This window comes from Mustelus asterias, chromosome 18 (assembly GCF_964213995.1).
Source record: "Mustelus asterias chromosome 18, sMusAst1.hap1.1, whole genome shotgun sequence".
NCBI lineage: Eukaryota > Metazoa > Chordata > Chondrichthyes > Carcharhiniformes > Triakidae > Mustelus > Mustelus asterias.
Window position 1 is genome coordinate 29,400,800 of NC_135818.1, and position 12,700 is coordinate 29,413,499.

Below are 12,700 nucleotides of genomic sequence, written 5' to 3' on the forward strand. Positions count from 1 at the left end.
ATTTTAGCTTCCTAAACATATGCATCTTTTCTCCTTTTAACTAAATTCACAACCTCCCTCATCATCCATGTGTCCCTTACCTTACTATCTTTGTCCTTCTTCCTTACTGGAACATGCTGGTCTTGAACTCTGATCAGCAAGTTTTAAACAACTCCCAAATGTCAAATAAGGACTTGCCCGATATCAGCTGCTCCCAATTAACTCTCCCGAGCTCCTGCCTAATGCTGTTGTAATTTGCCCTCCCCCAATTTAGTACCTTCCTGCAAGGTCAACAAAGAACAAAGAAAATTACAGCACAGGAACAGGCCCTTCGGCCCTCCAAGCCTGCCCCGACCATGCTGCCGGACTTAACTAAAACCCCCTATGCTTCCGGGGACCATATCCCTCTATTCCCATCTCATTCATGTACTTGTCAAGACGCCCCTTAAAAGTCACTACCGTATCCACTTCCACTACCTCCCCCGGCAACGAGTTCCAGGCACCCACCGCTCTCTGTAAAACATCTGCCTCGTACATCTCTTTTAAAACTTGTCCCTCGCACCTTAAACCTATGCGCCCTCGTAATTGACTCTTCCACCCTGGGAAAAAGCTTCTGACTATCCACTCTGTCCATGCTTCTCATAATCTTGTAGACTTCTATCAGGTCTCCCCTCAACCTCTGTCGCTCCAGTGAGAACAAACCAAGTTTCTCCAACCCCTCCTCATAGCTAATGCCCTCCATACCAGGCAACATCCTGGTTAATCTTTTCTGTACCCTCTCCAAAGCCTCCACATCCTTCTGGTAGCGTGGTGACCAGAATTGAACACTGTATTCCAAGTGCGGCCTCACTAAGGTTCTATAAAGCATCAACATGACTTGTCAATTTTTAAACTCGATATCCCAACTGATGAAGGCAAGCATGCCGTATGCCTTCTTGACTACCTTCTCCACCTGCATTGCCACTTTCAGTGACAGTGACACTTCCTGATTTATCTTTATTCATAGCTATCTTAAAACTTAAGGAGTTATGATCACTGTTTTCAAAATGCTCTCCCACTGAATGTCTGTAACCTGGCCAGGCTCATTTTCCAATACAAGGTACAGTATGGCCCCTCCTCTAGTTGGACTATCCACATACTGTTTCAAGAAATCCTCTTGGATGCACCTAACAAATTCTGCCCTGTCTAAACCTCCTGCTCGAAAGAAGTCCCAGCCAATATTGGGGAAGTTAAAGTCACCCACTTTGACAACTCTGTTGTTATTGCATCTTTCCATAATCTGCATACATATTTGTTCCTCAATGTCCCGATCAGAGTGATTGCGCCCTTCTTATTTTTGAGCCCTACCCATATTGCCTCAGTGGATGAGCCCTCCAGTATGTCCTGATGTGACAGTCTCCTTTTACCTCCCTCTTTACCTTGTCTGAAATATCGAAATGCTGGAACATTGAGCAGCCAGCCCTGTCCCTCTCTCAACCAAGTCTCTGTAATGGCCACAACATCATCGTCTGATGTACTATCCAGGCTCTCAGCTCATCTGCCTTACCCATAACATTCCTCAAATTGAAATAAACACACTTCAGTCCATCAGTCCCATCATGTTTATTAACGTGTCTCTACCTGTCCTTCCTTCAGACTTACCAGTCCTAATATCTACCTTCCCCTCAATCCCTCCACTTGCTGACCTGCTGCTCTGGTTTCTGTCCCCTGCCACTCTAGTTTAAACCCTTCTGAGTAGCACTAGCAAACCTCCCTGCAAGGATATTGGTTTCATTCCAGTTTAGAGGCAATCTGTCCCTCTTGTACAGGTCCCTCGTGTCCCAGAAGAGGTCCCAGTGATCCAAGAACCTGAAAGCCTGCTCCCTGTGCCAGCTCCTTAGCCACACATTCATCTGTCCTATCTGCCATTGCTTTCTTCTGCTGTTCAATTTTTCAGACATGTGATAATGACTTGTAGAAGTCACGGTATCAGAAAGTGTCACTGATGTACTTACAACGATTTGTTGGTCATTTTCATTATAATAATCGTCAGTTGAATATCTCGAGCACCCGGCCTGGTTATATCCTCTCGCTGATGTCACTCCATTAGGGCAGCATCCATACCTGATCATATCCAAAAATATCATTCCATCATTTAGAATAATGGATCCCAATCATTTCTGTCTGTGAAACACTGACCGCTCGCCCCACCACACACACACACACACCCACACACACACACACACACACACACACACACACATACACACACACACACACACTGCAAAATACCACAGAATGAATGGGAAGAATAAAGTTCTTTTTGAGGAGATATGAATGAGGTGATGTCTGGTGCCAAACTGGTTTCAAACTGGAGAGGTTCAGTCTCCTAATGACAGTTTGAATATTCTATGGGCCGGTGAGGGAGAAAGTAAGGTGCTTGTCTCCAAAGATCCGCTTCATAAACTCATTAAAGGGACTCATCCATATTGAAAATCTGACCCTATGATTCTATATTCATTCCTAATAACCTAATTCAACTGGCTTAAAACAGGTTCCTGCCTCTCGCTAACATTTAATCAGCACCGCGGACAAAACCGAGGATTGGGGCAAAGGTTTCCTGCATCTATGGCAAGGTCAGCCATGTGAGTATGAAGAGCACATTTACACTGACACCACAAAAAGCAAGTGGAAGATGTCTGCCCTCAGGCATGTACACTTAGCTTGTGCTTTGGAAATGAGTGGGCCTGCAGGTTTGAAAAGGGCTGTTCTTAATGCTGTTTGCCTTAAAATTGAACACCAAACAACACTTGGGCATTCTGCAAGATTTATAAATTAACTGGACACGGGACTGGAATTTTAAATGTGTCCTTGCACCTTGGGATTTCACCACATACAACTGCTAGACCCAAAAACCAGGAAAGGAAATGATACAGGAGAGGGTTAGCAAACCTCCAGCATTGTTTTGGGGACTCCAGGACACCATTACAGGTAGTCTAGGAAAAATAATAACTAGTGATAAAAATATAATAGAACAGAGAACAGTCCAGCACAGTACAGGCCCTTCGGCCCTCGATGTTGTGCCGAGCTTTGTCCGAAACCAAGATCAAGCTATCCCACTCCCTATTATTCTACTGTGCTCCATGTGCCTATCCAATAACCGCTTGAAAGTTCCAAACGTGTCCGACTCCACTATCACAGCAGGCAGTCCATTCCACACCCCAACCATTCTCTGAGTAAAGAACCTACCTCGGACATCCCTCCTATATCTTCCACCACGAACCTTATAGTTATGCCTCCTAGTAACAGCGACATCCACCCGAGGAAATAGTCTCTGAACGTCCACTCTATCTATCCCCCTCATCATCTTATAAACCTCTATTAAGTCGCCTCTCATCCTCCTCCGCTCGAAAGAGAAAAGCCCGAGCTCCCTCAACCTTTCCTCATAAGACCTACCCTCCAAACCAGGCAGCATCCTGGTAAATCTCCTCTGCACTCTCTCCAATGCTTCCATATCCCTCTTATAGTGAGGTGACCAGAACTGCACACATTCCAAATGTGGTCTCACCAAGGTCCTGTACAGTTGTAGCATAACCCCACGGCTCTTAAACTCAAACCTCCTGTTAATAAACGCTAACACACTATAGGCCTTCTTCACGGTTCTATCCACTTGAGTGGCAACCTTCAGAGATCTGTGGATATGAACCCCAAGATCTCTCTGTTCCTCCACATTCCTCAGAACCCTGCCGTTGACCTTGTAATCCGCATTCAAATTTGTCCTACCAAAATGAATCACCTCACACTTATCAGTGTTAAACTCCATCTGCCATTTTACGGCCCAGCTCTGCATCCTATCAATGTCTCTTTGCAGTCTACAACAGCCCTCCACCTCATCCACTACTCCACAATTCTTGATGTCATCAACAAATTTACTGACCCACCCTTCAGCCCCCTCCTCCAAGTCATTGATAAAAATCACAAATAGCAGAGGACCCAGCACTGATCCCTGTGGTACACCGCTGGTAACTGGTCTCCAATCCGAAAATTTTCCATCCACCACCACCCTCTGTCTTCCATGAGATAGTAAGAAGTCTCACAACACCAGGTTAAAGTCCAACAGGTTTATTTGGTAGCAAATACCATAAGCATATAAAGAACAAAGAACAAAGAACAATACAGCACAGGCCCTTCAGCCCTCCAAGCCTGTGCCGCTCCTTGGTCCAACTAGACCAATCGTTTGTATCCCTCCATTCCCAGGCTGCTCATGTGACTATCCAGGTAAGTCTTAAATGATGTCAGCGTGTCTGCCTCCACCACCCTACTTGGCAGCGCATTCCAGGCCCCCACCACCCTCTGTGTAAAAAACATCCCTCTGATATCTGAGTTATACTTCGCCCCTCTCATCTTGAGCCCGTGACCCCTCGTGAACGTCACTTCTGATCTGGGAAAAAGCTTCCCACCGTTCACCCTATCTATACCCTTCATAATCTTGTACACCTCTATTAGATCTCCCCTCATTCTCCGTCTTTCCAGGGAGAACAACCCCAGTTTACCCAATCTCTCCTCATAGCTAAGACCCTCCATACCAGGCAACATCCTGGTAAACCTTCTCTGCATTCTCTCTAACGCCTCCACGTCCTTCTGGTAGTGCGGCGACCAGAACTGGACGCAGTACTCCAACTGCGCGATCTTCTTGGAAATCCTCATATGCGCGATCTTCTTGGAGATCCTCATATGCGCGATCTTCTTGGAGATCTCATTCCATGAGATAGCCAGTTACTTATCCAATCAGCCAAATTTCCCTCTATCCCACACCTACTTACTTTCTTCATGAGCCTTACTAAAATCCATGTATATGACATCAACTGCTCTACCTTCATCTGCACACTTAGTTACCTCTTCAAAAGAATTCAATCAAATTTGTGAGGCAAGACTTACCCTTCACGAATCCGTGTTGACTATCCCGGATTAAGCTGCATCTTTCCAAATCTTTAACCTGGTGTTGTTAGACTTCTTACTGTCTTTCCAAATGGTCATAAATCCTATCCCTCAGGACCTTTTCCATTAACTTACCGACCACCGAAGTAAGACTAACCGGCCTATAATTACCAGGGTCATTCCTATTTCCTTTCTTGAACAGAGGAACAACATTCGCCACTCTCCAGTCCTCTGGCACAATCCCCGTGGAAAGTGAGGATTCAAAGATCAAAACCAAAGGCTCCGCAATCTCATCCCTTGCCTCCCAAAGAATCCTAGGATATATCCCATCTGGCCCAGGGGACTTATCGACCCTCAGGTTTTTCAAAATTGCTAATACACCTTCCCTTAGAACATCTACCTCCTCCAGCCTATCAGCCTGTATCCCACTCTCATCCTCAAAAAAATGGTCTCTCTCATTGGTGAACACTGAAGAAAAGTATTCATTCATCGCCTCTCCTATCTCTTCTGACTCCATGCACAAGTTCCCACTACTATCCTTGACCGGCCCTAACCTCACCCTGGTCATTCTTTTATTTCTCACATAAGAGTAAAAAGCCTTGGGGTTTTCCTTGATCCGACCCGCCAAGGACTTCTCATGCCCCCTCCTAGCTCTCCTAAGCCCTTTTTTTAGCTCATTCCTTGCTACCTTGTAACCCTCAAGCGACCCAACTGAACCTTGTTTTCTCATCCTGAGATACGCTTCCTTTTTCCTCTTGACAAGACATTCAACCTCTTTTGTGAACCATGGTTCCCTCACTCGGCAATTTCCTCTCTGCCTGACAGGGACATGCCTATCAAGGACACGCAGTACTTGTTCCTTGAACAAGCTCCACTTTTCATTTGTGCCTTTCCCTGACAGTTTCTGTTCCCATTTTATGCTCCCTAATTCTTGCCTAATCGCATCATAATTACCCCTCCCCCAATTATAAACCTTGCCCTGCCGTATGGCCCTATCCCTCTCCATTGCAATAATGAAAGACACCGAATTGTGGTCATTATCTCCAAAGTGCTCTCCCACAACCAAATCTAACACGTGGCCCGGTTCATTACCCAGTACCATGTCCAATGTGGCCCCACCTCTTGTCGGCCTATCCACATATTGTGTCAGGAAACCCTCCTGCACACACTGTACAAAAACTGCCCCATCCGAACTATTCGACCTATAAAGGTTCCAATCAATATTTGGAAAGTTAAAGTCACCCATGACAACTACCCTGTGACCTCCACACCTATCCATAATCTGCTTTGCAATTTCCCCTTCCACATCTCTATTACTACTTGGGGGCTTATAGAAAACCCCCAACAATGTGACCACTCCTTTCCTATTTCTAACCTCAGCCCATATTACCTCAGTAGGCAGATCCCCCTCGAACTGCCTTTCAGCAGCCGTTAAACTATCCTTGATTAACAATGCTACTCCTCCACCTCTTTTACCACCTTCCCTACTCTTACTGAAACATCTATACACCGGAACTTCCAACAACCATTCCTGTCCCTGTTCTAACCATGTCTCCGTAATGGCCACAACATCGTAGTCCCAAGTACCAATCCACGCTCCAAGTTCACCTACCTTATTCCGGATGCTCCTTGCATTGAAGTAGACACACTTCAACCCACCTTCCTGTCTGCCGGTACACTCCTGCGACCTTGATACCCTCTGCAGTACCTCACTACACTCAACACTGGCTTCTGGACTACAGCTCATTTTCCCATCCCCCTGACAAATTAGTTTAAACCCCCCCGAAGAGCCGTAGCAAATTTCCCTCCCAGGATATTGGTGCCCCTCTGGTTCAGGTGCAAACCTCCCTGTTTGTACAGGTCCCACCTTCCCCAGAATGTGCTCCAATTATCCATGTAACTGAAACCCTCCCTCCTACACCATCCCTGCAGCCACGTGTTTATCTGCACTCTCTCCCTGTTCCTCAACTCGCCAGCACGTGGCACCGGCAACAAACCAGAGATGACAACATGGTTTATCCTGGCTCTCAGCTTCCACCCTCGCTCCCTAAATTCCTGTTTTAAATCCCCGTCCCTGCTCTTACCTATGTCGTTGGTACCGATGTGTACCACGACTTGTGACTGTTCCCCCTCCCCCTTAAGGATCCTGAAAACACGGTCCGAGACCTCACGGACCCTGGCACCCGGGAGGCAACATACCATCCGTGAGTCTCTTTCGCTGCCACAGAACCTCCTATCTGTCCCGCTAACTATCGAGTCCCCAATGACTATTGTTCTCCTGTTCTCCCCCCTTCCCTTCTGAGCCACAGGGACAGACTCAGTGCTGGAGATCCGGTCACCGTGGCTTACCACTGGTAGGTCGTCACCCACAACAGTATCCAAAGCGGTATACTTGTTGCCAAGGGGAACGACCACAGGGGATCCCTGCACTGACTGCTTCCTCCCAGCTCCTCTCACCGTCACCCATCTATCTTCATACTTCGGAGTAACTACATCCCTGAAGCTTCTATCTATGACCACCTCTGCCTCCCGAATGATCTGAAGTTCATCCAGCGCCAGCTCCAGATCCCTAACACGGTCTTCAAGGAGCTGGAATTGGATGCACTTCCTGCAGGTGTACTCAGCTGGGACACTAATGGTGTCCCTCACCTCAAACATCCTACAGGAGGAACATTGCACTGCCTGCACTGACATCCCTGCTAACTTCCCTTACTAAGAAACAAAAGAGAGAAAGAAAAAGCTTAACTGCTCTCACTCCGAGTCAAACAAACAAACAACAAAGAACAAAACAGCACAGGAACAGGCCCTTCGGCCCTCCAAGCCCGCGCCGCTCCCTGGTCCAAACTAGACCATTCTTTTGTATCCCTCCATTCCCACTCCGTTCATATGGCTGTCGAGATAAGTCTTAAACGTTCCCAGTGTGTCCGCCTCCACCACTTTGCCCGGCAGCGCATTCCAGGCCCCCACCACCCTCTGTGTAAAATATGTCCTTCTGATATCTGTGTTAAACCTCCCCCCCTTCACCTTGAACCTATGACCCCTTGTGAACGTCACCACCGACCTGGGGAAAAGCTTCCCACCGTTCACCCTATCTATGCCTTTCATAATTTTATACACTATGCCTTTCATAATTTTATACACCTTTGGATCCTTTGGACAGGAGTCCTTTGTTTTAGGTTAGAGGAGGGGGGAGGGTGGGAGACCCTAAAATTGAGATTAAACCCAAACAAACTGAGATTAAACCCAAACAACTGAGATTAAACCCAAACAACTGAGATTAAACCCAAACAAACTGAGATTAAACCCAAAGAACTGAGATTAAACCCAAACAACTGAGATTAAGACCAAATAAACTGAGATTAACCCCAAACAAACTGAGATTAAACCCAAACAAATTGAGAAATAATCAAGAAGGAACAAATGTTTGACTGCGAAGAATGATCTGATTATGTAATGAAGAATCTGTTTACTTTCTGCCACATTGACTGACCAATGGAGAAAGATGGGGGTGGGATTTTGGAGACATGTGATGACACCTCCAGGAATGTGTCCAATCACAGTTGGCAACTCTTGGCTTCACTGACCTACAAATACACCCTGTCGCCATGAATGTTTTCCCCAACATTTTCATTCCATTCAAAACAACAGTCCAAATTATAGCACTGTGTTGTTATTTACGGCATGCTTTTCAACCTTGCTATAATAAAAACAGGAAATGTAGAAACGTTCAGCTGGTTAGGTAGCACCTGTGGAGAGAAACAGAGTTTATGTTTTGGGTCTGTCAGAATTATGCGGATGAAAGGTCACAGACTTTAAACGCTAACTCTTGTTGCTCTTTCCATAGATGCTGCCAGATGTGCTGAATAATTCCAGCAATTTCTTTCTTTTTAGTTTAGATTTCCAGCAACTGCTGCATGTTTCTTTTGCTTCAGCCAAGCGTTTGTTGAAGGTGTTCAGATGTAACTGTGTAAAGTTTCAAACAAGTATGGGGGTGACCTTACAAAAAAATTTCTAAGTGCCGAATGAGCGTGAAAGCAGGAGAAAATCATGCCCATTTTTTGGGTGAGCTTCCAGCCACAATTTTATGGCACTTAGAAAAAGGAATGAGGCAAAGTGTGATTCTCGACAGTAGGTGGAGTGGACGGAGTCTATTCATGCCGGGAAGCCGGCTGCTGACTGCTAAAGGGCGCTACTGCACGTGTGTCCTGATCTCCCACTGGGAATCTGTCACACTCCCCCATGCCGACCCCAGACACTGCACCACCATCTCCCCCCCCCCCCCCCCGGCTGACCGCTAGCCCAGATTCACCACCGCCAGCAGAACATGGACGGTAATATTGCGAGAGGCAAGAAACCAGGCTTGAACCCGGTTCTCCTCCTCTTGCGCGATCTTACTGGCATGACAAGCTGGTAAGATTATCCCCTATAACTGGGTGATGAGTTGGCACAGAATGGATCTCACTGGCATTGTTATCATTTAAACAGGAAACTGAGTGAAAAGCTCAGCAAGAAACAAAAGTAAGAAAGTCTTGCATTTACATAGTAGCAAACTTCATGGCCTCATGACCAAAGCACTTTACAACCAATGACATGTTTTTGAAGTGCATTCACTGTCATAATGTGGGACAATACACATCTCTTTAACCTGTGCTTAATGCTCCCTCCACTCACATTGTCTGTACCTTTAAGACTTGATTAGCTGTATTAGCATTGATTAGCTTGATTAGCATTCCAATCATTATTCTGTAAATTGAGTTTGTGTCTCTGTATGCCCTGTTTGTGAGCACATCTCCCACTCCACCTGACGAAGGGGCAGTGCTCCGAAAGCTAGTGGCATTTGCTACCAAATAAACCTATTGGTCTTTAACCTGGTGTTGTTAGACTTCTTATAATGTGGGAAACACAGGACAGTTTCCATACAACAAACTTCTGCAAACAGCAAGAAGACAATGTTTTTAGACAGGGATGTTAGGCCAAGAATAAATATTGGTCGGAACACCAGGCGAACATCCTATTCTTCTTCAAATAGTGTCACGGGATCTTTGACATTCACTTGAGAGTGTCTGTTTAACGTCTCATCTGAAAACCGGCATCTCTGTCAGAGCAGCACTCCCTCAATATTCACTGGAGTGTCAGTCTAGCTCAGTGGTTCCCAGGTGTCACAGCACACCTCGATATATTCGGAGATTTTCAGGCACACCTGCTATTTTTTCTGAACTCCCTCTAGCAAAAGACTGTTTAAACAAATTTTTATCCTGCATTTGCCATCAGAGAGAACAACGATATGGGTGGAAAATCCAGAGGGAATCAGGAAATGTGGATTTCTATGTTTTAATGTGCATGTATGGATGCCAAAAATCTGATTTCCACCATAATAATACTGAGTACTGATGGCTTCAGTTCCAGCTATCGCAAAACCTAGGCCATTGACTTGGAAAAATGTCAATAACACAATATAAATGTAAATTCTATAAAGGAAATCTTGATTTCCTTAAAAACAGTTCACAAATAATTAATCTAGTTCATTCAAGATTTAATATTTTAAAATGGTCATCAACATGAATGTTGACTGTTTCGCTCCACAGATGCTGCCTGGTTATCTGAGTTTTTCCAGCACTTTTTCTTCTTTTGTCACATTTCCAACATCTGCAGCATTTTGCTTTTGTATTAGTATTTTGAGCACTATTACCTCAGGTAGAAAAATGAAGTGTGAGAAAAAAGTGGTAACATAACTGACAAAGAAAAGAGAAAGCTGAAATGCAGGACAGAAGTCTCAGTATAATACTAATCACATATCACATTAGCTAAACATAACGATAGATACAAGTTATCGGTATGGTTTCAATATTGTGGTTTTCGGAACAGCAAATGCCATTTCTAGCCTCCCTTTGTCTCTCGCTTCTCCGAGGGGTCTTGTGCCTTTTTTTGAGTTTTCACTTTATGTGCAGTTATATGGGGCCTTGGTCTTCAGCTACAAGTCCCATTGGTCATGCACATGAGCCTGACTAACGTAAAAAATCTAAACCGCACATTCCCAGCTGGGGCTTGAACCCTGAGGTTCAAAGGGTCTTAGAGATGCTGACCATACAGCTGAAGACAAAGGTTAGTTTTACTTTATTTACTTTAACTTTTAATCATTTTGAATCTTTTTTTGTGGCACACTTGGGGGGGTCTTCACGACACAGTGGTTGGGGACCACGGGTTACGTGTACAAGGCTCTGGAGTTGATCCAGAAGCAAGAACCTTCTGATTTATGAGATTACACAGAGCGTTGGGACAATGGCTATTAAAGGGAGCTGATCTTCTGCTTACCTGCTCTTATAGCATGGGATCAAAGGGCAGCCCTCTCCTCCTGGTCCACTTGCTGGGGCATAACCATCCGGACAGCAACCGTAAGGTTCTGTGTTACAGTCTCGAGCGTCTGCACCAATCAGTTGCAGCTGTGACTGCCGGGACCTGGATGGGTCAGGAAGTGATCCCGTATCAGGAGAATCCAATTCCGAGCTGGAGTGGTACAATCCCGAGAGGTTCCACTCGTTTTGTTCTGAGGGAAGAGGAAGAACGTTCGTCTCAGTAAGTTCCGGCAGATAGTTTGGAGAATATCGTTCTGAAATTTGGAAAGAAAATAATTAACCAGTTGCCAAGAAGCAGCATACTGAATTTAAAAATCCCGTCCCTTCGATAATGCAAAGTCAACTGATCAAATTTAGAAAGAAAGATTGATATTTCTATCGCACCTTTTCCAACCACCGGACATTCCAAAACATTTCACAGACACTGAAAAGCTGTAGATTTGAAGTGTAGTCACTGTGAGAATGTAGGAAACATGGAAGACTATTTGTGCACAGCAAGATTAAACGATGACTGGATAATCTGTTTTAACCATGTTTGCCAGTTATTGGATTAAACTTCCCTGCTCACTGATGCGCTATCAATAAGGCAAAAGACTACCTGTGTGCCAATACAAGTGTAGGCTTTTATTCACAACAGAATCAGGAGCAGATCCCAACAAATAACCAACCTGGACTGAACAAGGGGGAGGAGACAGCCACCTTTATACTAGGTGCCGAGGGGAGGAACCAAACTGGAAGGGGGTGTGTCCAGGTATGACAAACACACACAACGGTGGTCCATATAGGACAAAGGCACAACTGAGGTCCACCACACTCACCAGAGCTCTGACGAAGGGTCAGCTAGACTCAAAACATTGGCTCTATTCTCTCCCCATAGATGCTGTCAGACCTGCTGAGGTTTTCCAGCATTTTCTGTTTTTGTTTCAGATTCCAGCATCCTCAGCATTTTGCTTTTACCTTCGCTAGACTGACTGACGTACAAACCTTCGGCCTTCTTGCTTTAGATGCTTCACACTGAAACTCAGTGATATTTCCACGGGAATCACATGTTACTTGTACAAAACAGACACAGATGGAAGTTCAAAAAGGAGCAACTCACCAGAGGATGGAGGGGGTCCAGGGTATGGTATAGTCATTACATCCTCATTGGGATTGAATCCCGTGGGATCTGGAAAGCTTGGAACCGCTGAGGGAGTAAAGAAACAAAATTAACACAACAGACAGGATTCAATCAAAAATGACACGAAAATCAAAAATATTTAAAGTGAAAACAAATCATTAACACTGGGCACACTGTTCACAAGATCAAACAACATTCGGGGGCATTCATAGAAATGGGGTTCTTCAATGCTGCTTCACATTAGCTTCACCTATCTCAACAACCTGATACATGGACTGTACCTGTTTGTCCCCAGAACCCCCCACTCGTTCCCGGATTCCCCACTCCCACC

General features: G+C 45.2%; 1 protein-coding gene across 1 annotated transcript in view; it reads right to left on the minus strand.

The window, feature by feature from the left end:
* The window catches only part of LOC144506907 (papilin-like), a 206,819-nt gene that overhangs the window by 8,959 nt on the left and 185,160 nt on the right, over positions 1–12,700 (minus strand). The window contains exons 16-18 of the mRNA XM_078233261.1: positions 12,349–12,435; positions 11,209–11,503; positions 1,974–2,082 (exon numbers count right to left, since the gene is read on the minus strand). Coding sequence (XP_078089387.1) covers positions 1,974–2,082; positions 11,209–11,503; positions 12,349–12,435 — 491 coding nt within the window. The remainder of the gene's footprint in view (positions 1–1,973; positions 2,083–11,208; positions 11,504–12,348; positions 12,436–12,700) is intronic.